The sequence below is a fragment of the Hoplias malabaricus genome, chromosome 5, assembly GCF_029633855.1.
Source record: "Hoplias malabaricus isolate fHopMal1 chromosome 5, fHopMal1.hap1, whole genome shotgun sequence".
Classification (NCBI taxonomy): Eukaryota; Metazoa; Chordata; class Actinopteri; order Characiformes; family Erythrinidae; genus Hoplias; species Hoplias malabaricus.
Genome location: NC_089804.1, coordinates 39,898,447 through 39,918,955, shown reverse-complemented (window position 1 = coordinate 39,918,955; position 20,509 = coordinate 39,898,447). Strand labels below are relative to the sequence as shown.

Here is a 20,509-nt window from a genome sequence, read left to right as displayed (position 1 = left end):
CCAATGGAAACGCAGCTGAAGGTCGCGGGCGCAGTTCTGCGAAAAGAGACGCGCGGATTGTAGGCTCACACAGCGCGCGCGCTTGATCTAATCGCACACACACACATACACACTCACGGTTTGTTTTCATACTATCTCGGGACATTGTTACACACACACACACACATATATATATATATATAGACTTGTTATTTATAGATATATGTAGCCTCATCCTAATTTAATATATTCATCATACAAACGTCTATATGTAAAAAGAATTGTCCAGACCTCACTGCCATAAACATGAAACAATAAAGAACATAAATAATAAACCCTTGAACACTGTAATCAAAACAATCTGCAGACCTTCAATGTCCCACAAACAGCCTATAGGCTACTTATCCAATTAAACCTTAACCACGGTAGCTCATTTAGCTATTATAGGTCTAACTAAATAAGCTGTGGTGAAAACAAGGCCTGTTTCGAGTTTCTTACTTGTACAAACCCTCATGTTGTGAGGTTATGGTCCTCATATGGGGAGTAAGACAAGTACACACACACACACACACACACACATTGAAAAAGCACCGTTTCTTAGAAGTCGATTCCCGGAACCGTGGTCCGCTCGCACCTCGCGAGAACGTAACGTTTAAAACCGTTTTTCCCCCACAGCTCTCTGAGAAATGCGTTAAACAGCCGGGCGCTGGGGTTCTCGGATTCTGGATTTACCCTGTTCACATTAAAGGCCACTTTCCCTCGTTCCTTCGTTGGAGAGAGATGTCGCGTCGTTGACAGGATTTTTGTTCGTCGCGGTGATTTACTGCTGCTTTTGTCGCCATTATCGCGAACGAGAACAATGTCAGCGGCGGAGAGTTTCCCTCTCCTTGTTCGTTTCCCGGCGCCGCCGAGAGCTTTTGGCTGCGGAAGAGCACCGCGGGGGAATAACGGTAGTTCGTGATGCTCGTGTTTGCAGAGGTAAGAAGTGTCCGGTTCAGCATTTTTCCCTCAGAAACTAGATATTCAGCCTAAAATTAAACCAAGAGTTACAGAATCGGTCAGTACTCACCCACATTAATAGAGAAGCGTTTTAATTATGCGTTTATTCACATTTTATACACGTTTTTTTCTAATTTATTCGTATTTCCCTTTCACTACTTTATAACGTTATTGTTTTAAAGTGGAACATATAACTACTGTCGTCTAATGTGAATTAGCCATTGATTATAAACAAAGAAGGTCACTAATATCTGTTTTTTGATAAACACTTATTACATTTAAATTTAGGGAAAGGTACAGAGATTTTATTCGTTTTTTCTGGAGCTTTTTTTTATTATTAGCCTTAATAAATATTCAAAACGCAGTAGCAACGAATCATAGCTACGTGTTTTTACTATTTTGCTGTTTCACATTATTTGTTTATTTATTTGTCTTTGTTCTTTTCTCTTTGTTATGATTTCTTTACAAAAAATGCCTCGGTTGGTAAAAAAACAACATTAAAACAATTTTGCCTTTTTATAATTTTAGCTCATTTAGAGTGGCGGATATGTGCTGGATTCAATTACTTTAAAATGTTATTATAATTGTGTTTTTATTATTTATTCTAATATATATGGTGTGTTTTATGTCTTTTTGTCCTCTTTATCATTCACAAAGAACTCTAGTCATGGGTGTGGAATCTAAATATTTTTTTGAACACAACCTTCAGCCAAAAAAAAATCATTATCAGCAGATATTAGAGGTACTGAATACAAGCATCCACTCTGACCGCTGTTTAAAATGGTCTTTGTGTTATGGGCTGCTTGAGAAACACACACTCTTGATTATTCTCACTGTACGCTCCGCAGACATGTCCTTTTCTTTCTGTAAGTAGTAGTAGTGTAGCTCAACATTAACCACTCATCAGTGAGGTTCAGCAGTGAGAGCTTTTAACGATGAGCTGAATGATTGTTGTTCAAAGTCGTATCAATTTTCCTGTCCATAGGAGGCTAGGTTTTTATTTTTCTGAGTCAGTGTTACTTCCTCATATCTTGTGGAGTTCCTCCTGCCACAGCTGCCCTGAGTTTACGCTTTACAGATTTCTTTAAAGCTGTTGACAATATTGTACGATCAAACTGAGAGAAAACAGTCTCTTTGTGAATATATTAAACACTAGTAAGTCAAATAGGAACTTTATATCATGAGAGGAACGTGCTTAGGTCTCACACATACCCGATTGTTACTCAAGGTTTCACACACAAGGGCTCTTACTATTGTGGTTTTCTTACATCTCTTACTGATGTTTTTCAAGGCCTCCATTGCCAGGGCTGTGCTCAGTGATGGTTGCCGGAGTTTCAAACGACGGAGCAGGGTCTGAAGGCCATTGTAATCAGCTGATCCCTCTGCAGTCAATCTCTCCTCAGTCCTGGGACCCGTCTGAGGACCTACGCTGCATCACTGCTACATTTCAGCACCTGCATATCTCAGGTAGAACACCCCTCTCCTTTCAGTCAGGAACAGGTAGGGACAAACAAAGATGTCAGAGCTATATCAATATTAGAAAATGTTTATTTAAACGATCCACATCTGACAGATGATCGGTCAGTTTAAATCAAATATTTTTAAACTGATCAATAATGGATGTTTATGCTGTGGTAGAGCGTATGCTGGGTTACCGTCCTAATATCTTTATATTTTATTAATTTAGCTGCAGTTGTGATGTTATAAACTATATTCATTTTGTGGATTTAGTCTCAATGGTTACGTTTCAAAAACAACAGGCACATTTGGGTTGCAGTCTATTTACATTGCTGTCACTGATATAATGATATATGCATTTCAAATGTGAAAGTCACCAAACAAACACTTGCTGTACAGGCATCCTCTTTGTTTTATTGCAGGTTGGTACTGGGGGAGTATTTCAGCTGGTGAGGCGAGGGATGCACTAGCAGGTGCGGCTGAGGGGACGTTTCTGGTGCGGGACAGCAGTCACCCCCACTACATGCTCACTCTGTCAGTGAAAACGTCTCGGGGTCCCACCAATGTACGTATTGAGTACAGCAGTGGACGCTTCCGTCTGGACTCTAGCCCTCCAGCCCAGCCTCGGCTCCTCTCCTTCCCCAGCGTGCCCAGCTTGCTGCAGCACTATGTGGGCAATGGTGGGAGCGAGGAGAAGGGCAAACTGGGTGAAGAAACTCCCATAGCACTTAAGGACAGCGCTGTTCTGCTAAAGCTCAGGCAGCCTCTGCACAGACCTAAAAGCTTCCCCAGCTTACAGCACCTCACACGGCTCACCATAAACAGGCACGCAGCCTGTCCAGCACAGCTGCCTCTGCCTCGCCTGCTGCTGCTCTACTTACAGGACTATCCCTTTCAAGTCTGATAGGAGCCACTTATCCTTGAAAGGATCACTTAGCCTAATACTTGGCTTCAGTTTTGGGTGCTAAATTGACTTTGTGTCTGTGTTTTGTGCTGGATAAACTTGATCTTGGCGATTCTGAATGGTGTAATCATGCTGATCATGCACAATAGGTTTATAGGTGACTGACTAAAGCCAGGCACACGTAGCTATATACCCTAAAATGCACTGTGACTAATTGTTAAGACAATCAGGCCTAAAGTTACAGTTGTAGCAAACAGAACACACTGATCTGTCTTTTTATTTTTACATAACTGCTGACTTTTGATGTATTTATTGAATAAGACTGCAGCACAAACCTTGACTAAATATCAACTTTGCTACTAGACCATTAGTCGCTCATGCCAAACACTTGATGCAATGTCCTGAAAGCATTTTGACACAAGTTATGAAGGAACAGACTGTTCTGGCATTCTGAGAGTAAAATTACAACCACACTCTAGACTCCACAAGTGTTAGAAAACAGATAGATTTTATTAGTACTACCTATAGAGTACAGGCCGAAGCCAGCAATGAGGAACTGCTTCCTGCACCAGTTTTCCAAATGAACAATATGTGTTCAGGCGAAATACAATGCAACTTTATGAACACTTCACTTCGAGGAGTTCATTCTTGAATATTGTTTTTGTAAATATTTAAATTTTTAGTAAATCAATTTGTTTCTATGAATTATGTTGTTCTGTTTTGTTGCTATCTATTTGTCTGTTTCTAACAGAAATAATATTGAGTCGGAGGAAACCGGAGCACCCACGCAGACACAGGGAGAACACAGCACACTCCTCACAGACAGTCACCCGGAGAAAACCCACGCAGACACAGGGAGAACACACCACACTCCTCACAGACAATCACCCAGAATAAACCCACGGAGACACAGAGAGAACACACCACACTCCTCACAGACAGTCACCCGGAGGAAACTCACAACCCATGCAGACATGGGGAGAACACACCACACTCCTCACAGACAGACACATGGAGCGGGACTTGAACCCACAACCACGATGCTGCCCTAACTAAAACAATAATAATCACAAAAACAATAGGACTGAGTGATTCTTTGAAAGACTGTCTTGTACTAAAATGATTCTTTTCAGAATGCACAAGCAATCAGTGTCCATAATAGTGCTGGGCGATATGAGGGTAAATCAATATCACGAATAATTGTACATTTTACCACGATTAATAGCAATGAACGACTGTTTTTATTTTTTTATTTTTGACCCTCATAGTTCAGTGACGAGGTTTGTACCGTAAATATGCTCCAGTATTAAAACTGGGATATTTCTAAAGTTGCTGGAATCCTGATCTTTTCTTGTTTTTTGAGCACTGTTTATATTTAGTGTGTGATTGTGCTTTGGTAACTGAAACTTTTGTTCAGTGTTGTCTTAATTATAGTCAAAACAAAGCACGTCCAAACCACAGACGCTGTGATTTTCTTTGATACGAGCTGCTCGAATCGTTTGGTCGGCCTCTGAGTTTAGATTGCTTTCATGTGGAAAATAGAGGCAGAATCACGTGACTACAGCTTGGTAGCATGGTTTTAAAGGGACAGTACACGAAAACACAGTGGGGACATAACAGAAGAAAAATAATTGGTACAGTCGATATAGACAAGATTATGTCGATTGGAAGTTCTCAATGTCGATTTCGATTAATTTTTGATTAATTGCCCAGCCCTAGTCCATAACCATATTTACAGGCACATACTAGATAGAGTAAGGTTTTCTAGAAAGTAGGTGAACTCAGTATGTCCAGAAACATCACTGAAATCAGCAGATGATGACTTAATTCATAATGTACCTTTGAAACATTGTTCCATAAAATAAACATTTCCAGGTAGGCTGAGCTTCAGATTTTATCACCTGGTATCAAAACATTTCCAGGGATATGGGTGCTTTAGACAATCCCTACATCACCTGTTGCCATTGAAAGATCTCTAAATATGTGACTCATATGCTGGATTTTGCACCTCGATGAGCTGAAATGAAATCACCCTGTACTCTTTTTAGATTATACACAGTATTCACATTCCAAATGGTCATAGTCCAAATATGGTGATGGCAACACATTAGGCCTACAGTACACAGTATATAAAAACATTCTTTTAAGCTTACAGTCATTGAGCAGGGGATCAGGGGATGTTTTCAGGAGACATAATACTTGAGTTGGATTCCATGAAGTGGCCCTGAAAAAGCCTCTTAGTTGGATTACAGCCAGAGAGACTGCTATTAATAAATCAGTATAAGCTACTGTATACTTGCTCTGTCCAATATACACACAGCCATATATGCAACTACAAAAACACACAGACCCTTAAGCACAATACTGAAATACCCAAATACTGTAACTGGTCAACATATTTAAAACCTGATAAATGTATATCTTCACAGTTATATACTGTATTACAGCAGTTCACATTCCCAGTCCTGGTGACTTTATACTATGTATATTGAATTACCTTCTCATCTAGCACACCTGATTCAACTTGTTAACTAATTAACATACTCCTTCCATGGTCTGGGTAAGACGTGGATGTGTAGTGTAGGGGAATTACAAAAAAAGCACAGAAATGTTGTTGCTAGGACTCGGACCAGGAACCCCAAGATGTAGCCCATCTATTGTTGCCCAGTTTGTGTTAGTCATCCAACATTCATCAATTTTTTTTGTGTTTCTTACATATTTTTGGAAAACCAAACTTACAGCAAGATCAATATTAATGTCACTGCTAGTGTGCTGTGTATAGTCCAGCATCCAAATAGCATCAAATATGGTCAACAGCAATCCTCTGGTCAGCTATTGACCAATGATGAAGTAGAGCTCTCTTTATATTCTCTCCAACCTAGAAGCAAAGGCCACACACACAATCCACAGTACACAAAATAAACTTGGCAAAGGCTAATATTACACTATAACAGTGCCTTCTTCAGCACTGGGCAAGCATAGCCGTAGGTTTACAAACATAGGCCCAGTTAACAACTAACAATGCCATATCTTTGGCTATGGTTATGCTATTGTTTATCTCAGTGTTAGGATGAAACTTTCTTTGAATAATGTTAAAGGAATATGGGGTAATGTGACAAATGGCATTAAAATGTTACTATGAAACTTTCTAAATGCAATATTATATGAAGCTACATTTAACATTTCAATGAAGCATGAAACACTTTGGCCTTCCTTGCAAATGGAAATATTGCTACATTCATTCATTGTCTGTAAGCGCTTATCCAGTTCAAGGTTGCAGTGGGTCTGGAGCCAATCTGGAATCACTGGGCGCAAGACAGGAACACACTCTGGAGGGGGTGCCAGTCCTTTGCAGGACGACACATACTCACACATATGGACACTTTTGAGTCACCAATCCACCTACCAACGTGTGTTTTTGGAGTGTGGGAGGAAACCCACGCAGACACAGGGAGAACACACCACACTCCTCACAGTCACCCGGAGGAAACCCATGCAGACACAAGGAGAACACACCACACTCCTCACAGACAGTCACCCGGAGGAAACCCACGCGGACACAGGTAGAACACACCACACTCCTCACAGACAGTCACCCGGAGGAAACCCACACAGACACAGGGAGAACACACCACACTCCTCACAGACAGTCACCCGGAGGAAACCCGCGTGGACACGGAGAACATACCACACTCCTCACAGACAGTCACCCGGAGGAAACCCACGCGGACACACGGAGAACACATCACACTCCTCACAGACAGTCACCCAGAGGAAACCCACGCGGACACATGGAGAACACACCACACTCCTCACAGACAGTCACCCGGAGGAAACCCACGCGGACACATGGAGAACACATCACACTCCTCACAGACAGTCACCCAGAGGAAACCCACGCGGACACAGGTAGAACACACCACACTCCTCACAGACAGTCACCCGGAGGAAACCCACGCAGACACAGGGAGAACACACCACACTCCTCACAGACAGTCACCTGGAGGAAACCCACATGGACACAGAGAACACACCACACTCCTCACAGACAGTCACCCGGAGGAAACCCACACAGACACAGGGAGAACACACCATACTCCTCACAGACAGTCACCCGGAGGAGACCCACACAGACACAGAGAGAACACACCACACTCCTCACAGACAGTGAGAAAACTGTCCATTCCATTGGAATTCCATTTTTTTACAGGTCTACATTATTAAATTATATAGTAACATCTGCAGTCATTCTGGGGGGTTTAAAATTCAATGCTTCACTGAATACCGAATGACCCTTTAAAGATATCTATACAATGCTGATTAAAGGGTCAAATTGGTTCTATTCTATTAGCTATTTAAAATATGACTTTTTCAGAGTAAAACACTGGTAAATCAGGAAACTGGATTTCTTCAGGGGACAATTTTGATTTACAGTATTATATTGGAATTAAATTTATGAGCTTGTTATACATCCAATAAACCCTTTGTGTTTTTTTAGACTAAATTTTTGACCGTCTCAGATTTCTTCCAAACTCACGATGTTGATTGAGCAGGTCCTGACTTACACAGGGGTGTGATTATTTTCAGCCTATCTCATCCCAAAGCTGAGATATGAGGACTAACGTAACTGGGATTTTTTCTCAATAGGTTTATTGGGTATATCTATGTTTATCTTCATTTAAAGCTACAGTTATTATTAACTATCACTTCTAATAAGCATATTTTAAGCATCAGGTTCATTCTTTGTAATGTTTTGCCATGTTTATATTATTTGGGAAGTGCATAGATCACTTTACCTTTACATTTCTTTCATTATATTCATAGGTTTTCTCTTGTAATTTCCTGTGAGGGAATTTTTAGACGTCAAAACACTCTGAATGACTGCTTTAAATATTTAACTTATTTGTAAGATTCACAGAAATGTAATAAACCTGAATGAATGTTCTTAAGTCCACCTTTATTATTAGTCATTAAATCTCATTTGGGTTCCTTGGAATTATATATTTAGAAGTTATTTCCATGAAAATAAAATAGTCCCCATTCCCAATTGTCTTAAAAGTATGTTATTCTTCACTTACCCCAGGTCTGCAGGCTTGCAGCTCGAATACCTTTCAAACGGGATTTTTATATTATCCACATTGTACTGCAGCGCCCCCTGCTGTTATAAATTCTGACAGGTCGGAAAAGGAAACAGTCATATTCATACAGTATTTAACAATAAACTCCCGTTAAAACACGGTGCTTATTTGGTCACTGCCCTATTACCTGCTGATGATTACTAATGGTTCTCAAACTCTAAAAAAACTATGAAGAATTGCGTTTGATTTGTTATCTGTGTTCTTTTACTTTGAAAGCTTCGTCTAAATCACACAGTCTGACTTCACTCTGCGGCATCTGCAGCTGCTCGGTTTCTCTTCGTTATCAAAACTGAGACTAACCAGCAGTGGCTGGAACTACATATATTTTAAACTTAACCAAATCTGAGAAGTTTTATATCAAACTAAGGGCTTAACAGACGCATATTGTATCAGCTGGTACTTCACAACAGCGGCCGTGTTTGATATTTACAAATTTAGGCACAGCTAAGCTTTAACATTAGTCGCACTAGCCCATAGTTTTATTCGTATTAATTACTTAGGTTTTTCATGACGTTGAATCATTTGTAGGTCATAGCCTTAAACACGTTTGTGATTAGAATATCTACAAAACTAAGTTATATGAACAGGATAGTGGGTCTTGCTAGCGATAAGACAGCTTAATTCGTTGTATGTTTACAATGTAGCATAGCTACTTGCTAGCCAGCTAACGTTAGCTGGAGTTGACTCAGACAATGACGGAAATAGTTCCTTGGCTCTTAAATCTTAAAATGCTGCCAGTATTTATTACACAGAATTTAAACCAACAGACCTCCAGTCTACAGTAACTGCTCCAGGTAAGTTTACAGCGGAGTGAACCAGGGCTGCTTGTTTTCCAAGCGAGCGGATAAACTCTATAGAGGTTATATAGTTTTGATATACCCGTCCTTCATGAGCAATTTTAAAACAGGGTGTTACAGCAAATGACATTAGAGCTGAGATGTATGGAAAGCGATATATCACATAATCTTAAACTACTAGCTATCTGTACAGAGCATATTTAGACAGTGTAGTCTGTTTGTATTTATGTCCAGGCATGATGTTTTTAGACAGACTGTGCATTAGTGGTGCACATTCTTTAAATGGCTAGCAATCATTTTAATCAACATTAAACCACATACTGCAGTTTACTACTTTTCATGGATGCAGCAGTAACTGAATTACTTGCTGATATTCAATATTTTTATGGAAAACTAAATCTAACTGGAAATACATATTTGATAAAAACGATCCATTCAATCCATTCAGTCATTTAACTTCTGTAACTGCTCTATTCTGATCAGTTTTGTGGGGAGTAGAATCACAAACACTGGGTAGTCCATTGCAGGGCATCCTGGATATGACACTGTCCATTGTAGTGGATCAGCACATACACCCAGTCACTCATACACTCATCTGTGCATAGTTTTGCACAAATGTTCTACCAACATATGCTTTTGGATTGATGGTAGAAGCACATGAAAAAAAACAGCCCAAAGACTGGGGGAGAACTCGCCAAAACCTCTTATACACAGTGACCAGAGGCAAGGGGTGAACTCAGGACCCTGGAGTTGTGGCAGTAACACTGCCTGTAAAGCTACTGTGCTGCCGCATCCCTAATAAATAACTTTTACATATGACACCAATACCAGTGTACTGGTTATAGATGTTATAGTGTACTGTCTGTGAGGAGTGTGGTGTGTTTTTCCTGTGTCTTTGTGGGTTTCCTCCGGGTGACTGTCTGTGAGGAGTGTGGTGTGTTCTTCCTGTGTCTGTGTGGGTTTCCTCCGGGTGCTCCGGTTTCCTCCCACAGTCCAAAAACACACGTTGGTAGGTGGATTGGTGACTCAAACGTGTCCGTAGGTGTGAGTGTGGTGTATTCCCGCCTTGCGCCCAATGATTCCTGGTAGGCTCTGGACCCACCGTGACCCTGAACTGGATAAGAGTTACAGATAATGAATGAATGAACCCTGATGTGTGGTTGTATTATTTTCTGGATTGAAGATGTGACATTATAATGCCTTATGGTCACAAATTCTATAGGGTCAGCATGAAACATGCTGTTCCATGAATTAAATTTCAATTTAGAATCTTATAATAATGTTACCTGATTATTAATCAAGAAAATAATTCCTACAGTTCCTGTTCACAAAAGTTCTGATTTGTCTTTCTAACAAAAAATGAGTAAATGATTCCTCTCAATTATTTCAGCAGACAACAATGGTGTAATAACATTGCATGCATTCCAGTGTGTGTATAGAGTCCCCATCTGTTTTTCCAATTGGCTCATATGACTGCTCATGCCTTCCCAGATGACTTTGAGTAAATATGTCTTTGTTTTCATTGCACACAATGGCTGAATACCCTTTCTTTTCCCCCTGTTCGTCTTTTGTTTAGGGAGAGGGTTCGGCCTAATATTAGCTACTGTAGGAGATGAGTCAGATGACCTGACTGGAGGCTTTTGCCATCTTCCTATTTCAACAATGTCAAGTATAGCGTGGTATCAGGAAAAGGTGAGAGTTTATGTTTATGTGATGACTAAGGGTGTGATTCTGTTTGTAGTTTGCTTTCCCTAGGTTGGGACCAAACAAGAAAATGACACGTTACGTTTTAGTCCTGGTTTTCTTAGTGTTCATACTAAGAAGTTTGCGATCAAATCAAAATATGTGGGAAAACAAGTGACATATGACACAATTATGACATATATTTTGTGAGCCAGTCATCAGCACGATACACAACATATTGAGGTTGTGAATACCTGGTGGTAATTTTTGGTTCATTTAGATACATCTATATCTATACCTTCATATTGTGTTGATACTTGAACTACATCAGAATCGGTTTTGAGATGGACAGAAACCCACCATGTTTGATGCACAGCAGTGTTCCTAATGAAGCACTCACATATACTACTAACATAGCAATGACATTAGACTTTATTTTAACTGAACCAAAGCTGATAACAGTGAAATTGTATCATATATTCATGTGGTATCTCATAGATTGGAGCCTATGACCAGCAAATATGGGAGAAATCTTTGGAGCAAGCTGAACTGAAGGTAAGAGGACGTTCACAAATACGTTCTGTGGAAAGGTAAATAGTTTACTGCATGCTGTGACTGTAATGTCTCTGATATATCTGGTGGTGATTTCTAGGGTATTAGGAACAAGCCAAAAAGAACTGGCCACATCAAGCCCGACCTAATAGATGTTGACCTGGTGAGAGGTGAGTTTCTGTTTCAGGATGTTTGTTGGTTTAAATTGCGCTCGGTGCTGCTCTAACCAGTTTTGCTTACTTTTGCTCCTGTAATTATTATGGGTATGATGTGAGAATGCAGAGAAATTTCTTAGCCCAGCATGAGGACAGAGGTCCTATCCAGAGATTGCTTGAGGTAGATAAAAATACAGCATAATCACATCAATCAGTGCTTGCATGTAACTGCTTCTTGTAATGACTTCTTTTTCAGGCTCCACTTTTAGTAAGGCCAAACCAGTGAGCCCATGGACTGCTCTGACTCGTAAAGGCCTGGTTAGGGTTCTCCTCTACCCATTCTTCTTTAAGTGGTGGATCCAGGTCACCTCCAAATGCATTGCCACTGGAATTTTGATGTTGTACTTTCTGCAAGGTAACTTTTATTTTATATATATCCATTATCTGTAACCACTTATCCAGTTCAGGGTCGCCGTGGGTCCAGAGCCTACCTGGAATCATTCAGCGCAAGGCGGGAATACAAGGCGGGGGCGCCAGTGCTTCACAGGGCAACACGCACACACTCGCACATTCACTCACACACTCACACCTACGAACCCACACAGACACAGGGAAAACACACCACACTCCTCACAGACAGTCACCTGGAGGAAACCCACGCAGACACAGGGAGAACACACCACACTCCTCACAGACAGTCACCTGGAGGAAACCCACGCAGACACAGGGAGAACACACCACACTCCTCACAGACCGTCACCCGGAGTGAGAATCAAACCCACAGCCTTCAGGTCCCAGGAGCTGTGTGAATGTGACACTACCTGCTGCACCACCGTGCCGCCATATACATATATAAAGCATGGATGAATTATACTTCCTCTATTTCACTTTTGATGCCTGAGTATTTTTTTGGAGCTTTTATTTCATCATTAAATTTTCTTTCAATATGAAGGACAGCTGCTCTGTTCAAATGATGTGGTAAACTAAAAATGGACAAACATGGATTTACATATTTTTATTTGGCAGCAACAGTATATCACACAATTGCCACACATTCTGAGAGTCTCAGAAGTATAAATCAAAGCAAATTAAAGCAATGGTTCAGTCAAAAAGTACCTCTGTACTTTGAAATAAGGCAACATAAGCTACAGAGAGAAACACAATATTGAAGTTATCTAAGTTATTCTTCACAAATATTGAGGTTTATGACTCACAGGAACAAAACACAGCTGTTTTTTTTTTCTTTTTTTTCTTTTAATAGTTGTGAAATAGCACAGCTTTAACTGTAAGAGAATGAGAAGTATGGAGAAAACACAGTAGCTTCCCTATTTCCTTTTTATCATTCTGCCATAAAATCCTTCAAATGCCTTTGCTGAAAAAGCAAAACTGAGCACCCATTTCCACTCTGTTTTTTACAGTGGCAGCTGTTGTGCTGTATATAGATGTGCCTACAGCCACTGCTAGTGAGGTTGTGGGTCCAATGTGCCTAATGCTGTTACTCGGAACAGTACACTGCCAAATAGTATCCACAGAATCCTGCCGGAGCTCTGATGGCAGTCCTTTCCCCAGTCCTGTCGTAAGTCGGACCAATAGCCGAGCTACAAGCCCAGCTCGCAGAAAAAGGTTTGCTGGTTGTGATTCTTACATGCAAATGCATTCTACATCTTACAAAATATTGCAGGTTATTTGCAATGTTTTTCTTAACTAAAGGCTGAAATAATTACTGGGAAGAATTAAATGTTCCATGGAATATTGTGTTTATTTACATTTGAGTGCTTAAACACTATTTATGCTGACTAAGCCTGATCTTAATCTAGATCCACGACTCAGGATTTTCCCTAAAACCATTTTAACCGTGCTCTTAAAAACATGTAATTTGTTTTAAGCTTGTAAGGTTGACGTTAATGTTCTTGTTTCCGACTGAGTATCAAATACCTGCTGGTTGCTTTGCCATTTTCCTGTAGACAGAGGAAGTCTAGAGGAGGTAAAAAAGGAGATCATGGAGATAGAGGAGCAGCCCTCAAACCATGGCCCATTAAGGAGGGCCAGCACTTCTTCAAGTCTGAGAAAGGCCAGGTAATAAATTTCTCTCTTATTGTAATGTGGATCGGTATTAAATGAATAGTTACTGGACACTTTATCTCATTTGACCTAGAACTCCATAAGGCATTCTGTGGATGGACTCTCTGAGGATCTCTCCAGTGAAGAAGAGGAAGGTGAGGAAACAGAACAAGAAAGAGGCAAACCTATACCACCTGCTCAGGCCAAACTTGTTCCAGGACTCAGGAAGAGGCTTCCCAATGTCACCACATGTTCCACTGCACCCACAATACAACATCAAGGCATAACCAACAAGGTATCTTCACAGTGATACAGTATGTTATGCAGTGCAGTGGGAAAAAATGACTGTTAAGTCTAGGACATCACTTATATTTTTCTAAATATGTTTGTTATATTTATGCATTTTACAAATGACAAACATGCTTTTTTTCATGGTATAGTAAAATAGACTAGCCAGAAAATTATTCCTTTGACCCACTTTCATCTTTATAAGGCTTTGATCTTTCTGCTCTTCAAGTTTTTATTTGGATGGCTGAGGATTATATCACTCCAACAGCGCTCCTGTTGAAAGCTGCAGCTGTGTTTCTTAATACTGTGTTTCCTCCCAGTAAGAATGAACGTGTATTGTCAGCCTGTCATGAATACAGGAGACATGCTTAGTACATCCCTCTCAAAACCCTATTTGAGCCATACATGTTCCACTCACCTTTAAAAGTCTTTTTTTTCACTGATACCATTGTTCGCTGATTAATTTTTGCCAGCACAGCCTCCATAAAGCCATATTTTAGTAAACTAGCCTTAATGCCAGACAACAGAGAAATGCTTTTACTTAGATAATGTCATACTGTGGAACATGTTGTTGTTGTTATATATTTCGAAAAAACATGGAATTAATGCCATTAGTTCCATGGTCAAATAAAAGGTAAAATGACTTCACTGTTTAGTCAACTACTGAGGACTTAACGAAAACAGTTGTAGGCAGTTATTGGATATAGTTTGGTGACATGTGTATGGTCAACAACAGGAGGCAGATGATGCAGAAACAGCAGTCAGCACAGTGATGCCGCTGAAAGTGGAGCGTCTGCGGCAGTCAGAGGATTCACGACCTGCTTCTGACTCGGATGACATGTTCTGGGAAGAGCTTCTGCAGGGTCCTGACTCTGCTTCTTCAGCGAGCAGCGATAGTGGGGAGGAGGAACTTCACTCTCATAACCACACCCTCCCTCCAACTAATGTCCTTACTAGTGACGAAGAGGAGGCTTTCCCACAGGTCAGTCCAGTCCAGATATATGTTTTAACAGTGACTGGATATTAAGATTAATAGGTGTGTAATACTTATTACTCATGTATGTTCAATTTCAAAAAAAGATGTCAAAGCTGTAGCTCATACCCTAAAATGAAGACAAACTCTTTAGGCTCCGGACGCACCACAAACCTGAGTAGGATGGATGGAAATTAGAAAACTGTATTAACAGTGTCTTTGTATGTTTACCTCAGCACCAGCTCTCATGGCTACAAGCCTGCCATCCTTCCAAGGACAGAGTCAGTGCCATCATCTGGGAGCAGGGCGAGTGCAAGAAGGCTGACATGTCTGTGCTAGAGATCTCTGGCATCATTCTCACTCGGGCAAGTCTGTCATAAATTTAAATCAAACCGTTTCAAGACTTTCAATCTGTACCGCATTTGTAGATGCTAAAGATTTGACCGGACAAAGCATATAATGGTTGATAACCAGTTCAAAAACTGGTTCATCTGTTTTTTTGCTCACAGTTTATTATTGCTCTCTGCTACCATCCTGTTTGCAGGTGAAAGTTGTGGAGCAGGGAATGGGCTACCTGATTTTGGCAGGGCTGGTTACAGCCACGCTGACCTTGCTCCCGTTCTCCTTTCGTCTCGCCCAGCAGCTGGACATGACCCACCTCAGCTCCATCACACTCCATGAACTGGCTGTTGTGGCTGTTGGGAAGCCCAGCTCTGGCTCATACACATTTTTTGTCATCACCACTGTGGAGAGAATTTGTTTGACTGGTCTCTTCTTCTTCATGATGTGTGTTGCTGAGAGAACTTATAAACAAGTAAGGATGCTGCTTGCGATATTTCTATCTAAATCGGATTAACGCGTTATCCTCCCTACACCAGACGTAATGGGCTAAAATATTTGCTATCTAAAGTTTGCTTATGTAGTAAGCAATGTAGGCATTACTTACTGTAAGCAACATCTACAATTATGGGGAACTGCAGTTCTCTATGGTTTGTTTATGTTCCGAAGCTCCTCGTCTTTTAAGGTTGAATAGTATGTTTGAGATGAAGAATGACTGGTTTGTACATGGCTGTACATGTACTGTTGTTTAAATTGTAAGGTTTTATTCAAACTGTGAATACTTGTTTTTATTTAAACTTGTTTGTAACTTGTTTAGTTTTGTAGCTCTTAAATAATCTGATATTATTACCCACCTATGGAGCAGGAATAAAGCAAAATCCTCATCTCTTTTCAAGATGTTCAACATTTGGAGGTTTGTAACATCTATGAAATGTCTTTTACAGCGGTTACTCTTTGCTAAACTCTTCAGCCACATCACATCAGCACGGAAAGCCAAGAAATCTGGGATACCTCACTTTAGACTGAAGAAAGTGCAGAACATCAAGATGTGGCTGTCTCTACGATCTTTCCTCAAGGTATTTAAAAATAATACATTCATTCATTCATTATCTGTAAGCGCTTATCCAGTTCAGGGTTGCGGTGGGTCCAGAGCCTACCTGGAATCATTGGGCACAAGGCGGGAATACACCCTGGAGGGGGCGCCAGTCCTTCACAGGGCAACACACACACATTCCCTCACACACACACACACCTACCAACATGTGTTTTTGGACTGTGGGAGGAAACCGGAGCACCCGGAGGAAACCCACGCAGACACAGGGAGAACACACCACACTCCTCACAGACAGTCACCCGGAGGAAACCCACGCAGACACGGGGAGAACACACCACACTCCTCACAGACAGTCACCCGGAGGAAACCCACGCAGACACAGAGAGAACATACAAACTCCTCACCAAAAAATAATACAAATAATTTCAAATACATATAATAAATGAGTTCAGAAATATGATTTATTCCACTTGATTTAATTATGTGCACATTCCTCTCCCTCGTCAATACATTGATAGTAAGTATTGAATGCAATTGTGAAAAATGTGTAGCTGTTTGAAAAAGACTTATTCCTTTTTGTCACAGAGACGAGGGCCGCAGCGTTCGGTGGATGTAATTGTTTCTTCCATCTTCCTTCTGGCACTTTCCATCGCCTTCACCATATGTGCTCAGGTCAGCAAAACAATCCAAGATGCCTCAAGACACCAGAGAATTTTCTTATCAAAATGCCATCTGCACATAATGTGAATGATATGTATTCATAGTGCATATATAAATTCTGCTAAATTGCTGTTTATGTTTTATATTGAAAAACATCCTATACATTTATAATTAAACAGGAATCATTTTAAACTTGTATCCATCTTAACCATCTAAATAATAATGAGATGATGCTTGATTGCATGTATCATTAAACATTTGTGGTAGCAATGTGGATGCTATTAAGATGGTGAAACTGGTTGTTCATGACATGTGTGTCCTGTTTTTGTGGCTGTAGTTGCTGCACAGTCACCATACATTTCTGGATTCGGGAATTAACTGGGAGCTGCTGGTGTGGGGTGCTGCTCTTTTAGTGTTTCTGCTGAGACTAGCCACTCTCGGGGCTGAAATCAATCACAAATACAGCAATGCCTCTGTGCTGCTCACTGAGCAGGTATATATATGCATACATACAGAGTGTATCAGCTCCTCTAACTGAACATGAAAAGAATTTAGATTAATAAGAAAGTTAACATTAAAATTAAGGTTACAGCTCATTTTTGAACAAGTATTAAATTTGTAGGTAACATACACTCATACGTCCACAAAATATTTCTCTACTCAGATATATACTTCTCAAAAGCACTGAAGCAGTAAGTCCAGTGCATCTATGATTTATTATTTGTTTTATATCAGTCATCATTACAATCATCTGCTTATTTCTACACTCCCTGTCCATTCTCTCAGCTCCACTGATCATAAAGGAACACTTCTATTTCTAGAATCACAGACTGCAGTCCCTGTTTTGCTCTGCATATTTAGTTTCCAGTGGTCACTGGATGCTGCCTACAGGACACTATTGGCTTTTTTTGGTGGATGGACACTTCTCAGGCCAGCCGTGACACAAGGGTATTAAAACTGTAGCAGCACTGCTGTGTCTGATCCACTCTTATCAGCATAATATAAAGAGCACAACCACACCAGTGTCACAACAGTGCTGCGAATAATCCACCAGACAAATATTACCTGCTCTCTGGTTGTATTGTGGGGGTCCTGACCATTTGAGGTTGGAGTAACAGATGGACTGTAACTATAGAATTACAAAGTGCACATACAGTTGGTGCATATTGAGTGTAAAAACATGGAAGTTATGGCTGATCAGTGTATAAGAACACATTTGGAGGACTGTGTACATGCTAATGTAAAGACAATTTGGTTGTCATGCACACACCCCCATCTGCACACCTACAGTCGTGGTAAGAAGAGCTAGATGCAGTAATTTCCTTGAAAATAGTGATGCAGACAAACCAACAGTTAAGTAAAATGAAACTGTGAGCCTTAAGGCGGTTTTACCATGCTTGGTCTTATTTTTATATATTTTTTCACCAGATAAACCTGTATCTTAAGATGGAAAAGAAACCAGACAAAAAAGATGAGCTGAACATAGTCAACAATGTACTAAAACTGGCCACAAAATTACTGAAAGTAAGTTTGTCTTTACATTTACATTTCTATCTTTTTTTAAATATATTTCTCAGCGGTAGTGTTCAAGTCAGTTGAGTAGAGTAGTTTTAATAGTCATTTAATTACTTTGGAAATGTAGTTTCACAAAATGCATGTTTTTTACACTAACCTCATCATCATCGTCTTCTCTTTTACAATCCTCTCACTCTTTTAGGAGTTGGACACTCCATTTCGTCTCTTGGGACTGACAGTAAACCCCCTTATCTACAACATTACACGAGTGGTCATCCTGTCTGCGGTGTCTGCTGTGGTCAGCGACCTGCTGGGCTTTAATATCAGAGTGAGTAAATGGCACTTGTGAATCTTCTCTATTCGGTGTGTGCACTGTTACATTTTTATAATGGCAATCTTTTTCTTCTTTATGCAGCTTTGGAAGATCAAACCATGATGTGAAACCACTACACTTCGATCTATTGCACACTGTGCAGAGAGACATTGTCCTGCTGTCTTCTGAAGCACTGGCCAGGCATACATTCTTACATCTGTGCAAATCTACTGACCAAAAATATGCATTCCTGTGCCTCTTTTTCTTGTTTGTACCGACATCTAGAATCAACTCAATTTGAAGTGCTTTCACATATATGTTTGGTTCCTTGCTGCAGTTGTTGAAAGAAGCATTGTGAACATATGAAAAATAAGCATATTATTATTTTCATATGGGCATGGTTGTCAAGATGCATGATGCTATATTCCAGCTTGTTTTGAGTGAGAAAACTACCATGCACCTAAAGCTGATGAATCACAGTGCTTGGTCTTCTGTTCTAGGATCCTTGACTCATGCTTTGGAAGGCACTAAGATTAATTTATGTTTTATATATATTTTTCCATTTCATAACCTAAAACGCTCCAGAAAATAGATTAAACTTTAATATGTGAAAGCACACATTAAGTGCCAGAGTGTCCCTTACATAGTTCGACTTTGGTAGAAAATACTACAACTCTAGCCGATTCTAGATGTTATGGAAAGCTGTTAATGCACTTGCCAATGTTGCTGCAAACGCAAATCAACTTGATATTGCATTCCAGTCTGTGCCCTGAATTCACAGAATCTCTTCCACTTCAGGCATATACCACTGAGGAGAAAGCCACTAAGTGCCTTGTGAATGTGTTATAAAGAAAAGTGATGAATATGACAGTCAATATCCTTGTGATCCATTCAGAGGATATGGACAGTAAAATTGAAAAAAAAAATCAATAAACGTTTGCCTGTTTAGTGAGAACGGGCACTGGAGATATTGCGCTTTTGTCTCCTTGGAGGAGCACTTGGTTTCATATTAAACATGTTCTAGCTGACGTTGGCATTTGTTCAAATACTGATGAGTTGCATAAGCTCCACTGAGAACTGGTTTTGATGAGTGCTAAATATTTGAGCACTTGTCCATTATGTTCGGTGTCTGCACTCAAGGCAGCTCTTGTCCAGCTGGGTGTTATCCAGCTGCTGTTTGCTGGATTTAATTATGTCTATATTTTCTGTACATTTAAGGTTACCATCTGCCTTATCACTGAGTCCTACTATACTGCACATTACATATAGCAGCTATACTGCAAGTCTTATTCCTACACAGAACTATAACACCGTTTAACTCTTATTCAAACTTTATAATCCATTACAACAACATTTTTAATACTTTTATTAATATAAAATATTTATTACTAATTTACTTGCAGCAGAATAATTATATATATCATTACTAAGTAGAGGAGATTTTGTATAGGACTTTTCACTGCATACAAGATCTTTAGAACTTTTTTATTAATTCATTTGTTCGGTCAATCGTTATCTGTAACTGCTTATCCAGTTCAGGGTAGCGTTAGATCTGGAGCCTACCCAAAATAACAGGGCATAAGGCAGGAACACACCCTTGACAAGGTGCCAGTCCATCACAGTCTGCTAGTCTAATCTGTC

The 20,509-nt window shown here is 40.1% G+C and overlaps 2 protein-coding genes across 2 annotated transcripts; both read left to right on the top strand.

The window, feature by feature from the left end:
- Positions 1-618: 618 nt before the first annotated feature.
- cishb (cytokine inducible SH2-containing protein b) lies at positions 619-4,681 on the top strand. The gene is made up of 3 exons (XM_066671594.1): positions 619-957; positions 2,270-2,445; positions 2,859-4,681. Exons 2-3 carry the CDS (start codon positions 2,298-2,300, stop codon positions 3,338-3,340), a joined length of 630 nt encoding a protein of 209 aa, XP_066527691.1. The 5' UTR covers positions 619-957; positions 2,270-2,297; the 3' UTR covers positions 3,341-4,681.
- A 3,896-nt stretch (positions 4,682-8,577) lies between these two features.
- Positions 8,578-20,126, top strand: phtf1 (putative homeodomain transcription factor 1). Its single transcript, XM_066672890.1, has 17 exons — positions 8,578-9,272; positions 10,852-10,967; positions 11,457-11,513; positions 11,611-11,680; positions 11,922-12,080; positions 13,084-13,288; positions 13,630-13,741; positions 13,821-14,021; positions 14,751-14,996; positions 15,224-15,352; positions 15,532-15,801; positions 16,271-16,402; positions 16,966-17,052; positions 17,378-17,533; positions 18,469-18,564; positions 18,758-18,883; positions 18,971-20,126. Exons 2-17 carry the CDS (start codon positions 10,938-10,940, stop codon positions 18,989-18,991), a joined length of 2,097 nt encoding a protein of 698 aa, XP_066528987.1. The 5' UTR covers positions 8,578-9,272; positions 10,852-10,937; the 3' UTR covers positions 18,992-20,126.
- The last annotated feature ends 383 nt before the right edge of the window (positions 20,127-20,509 follow it).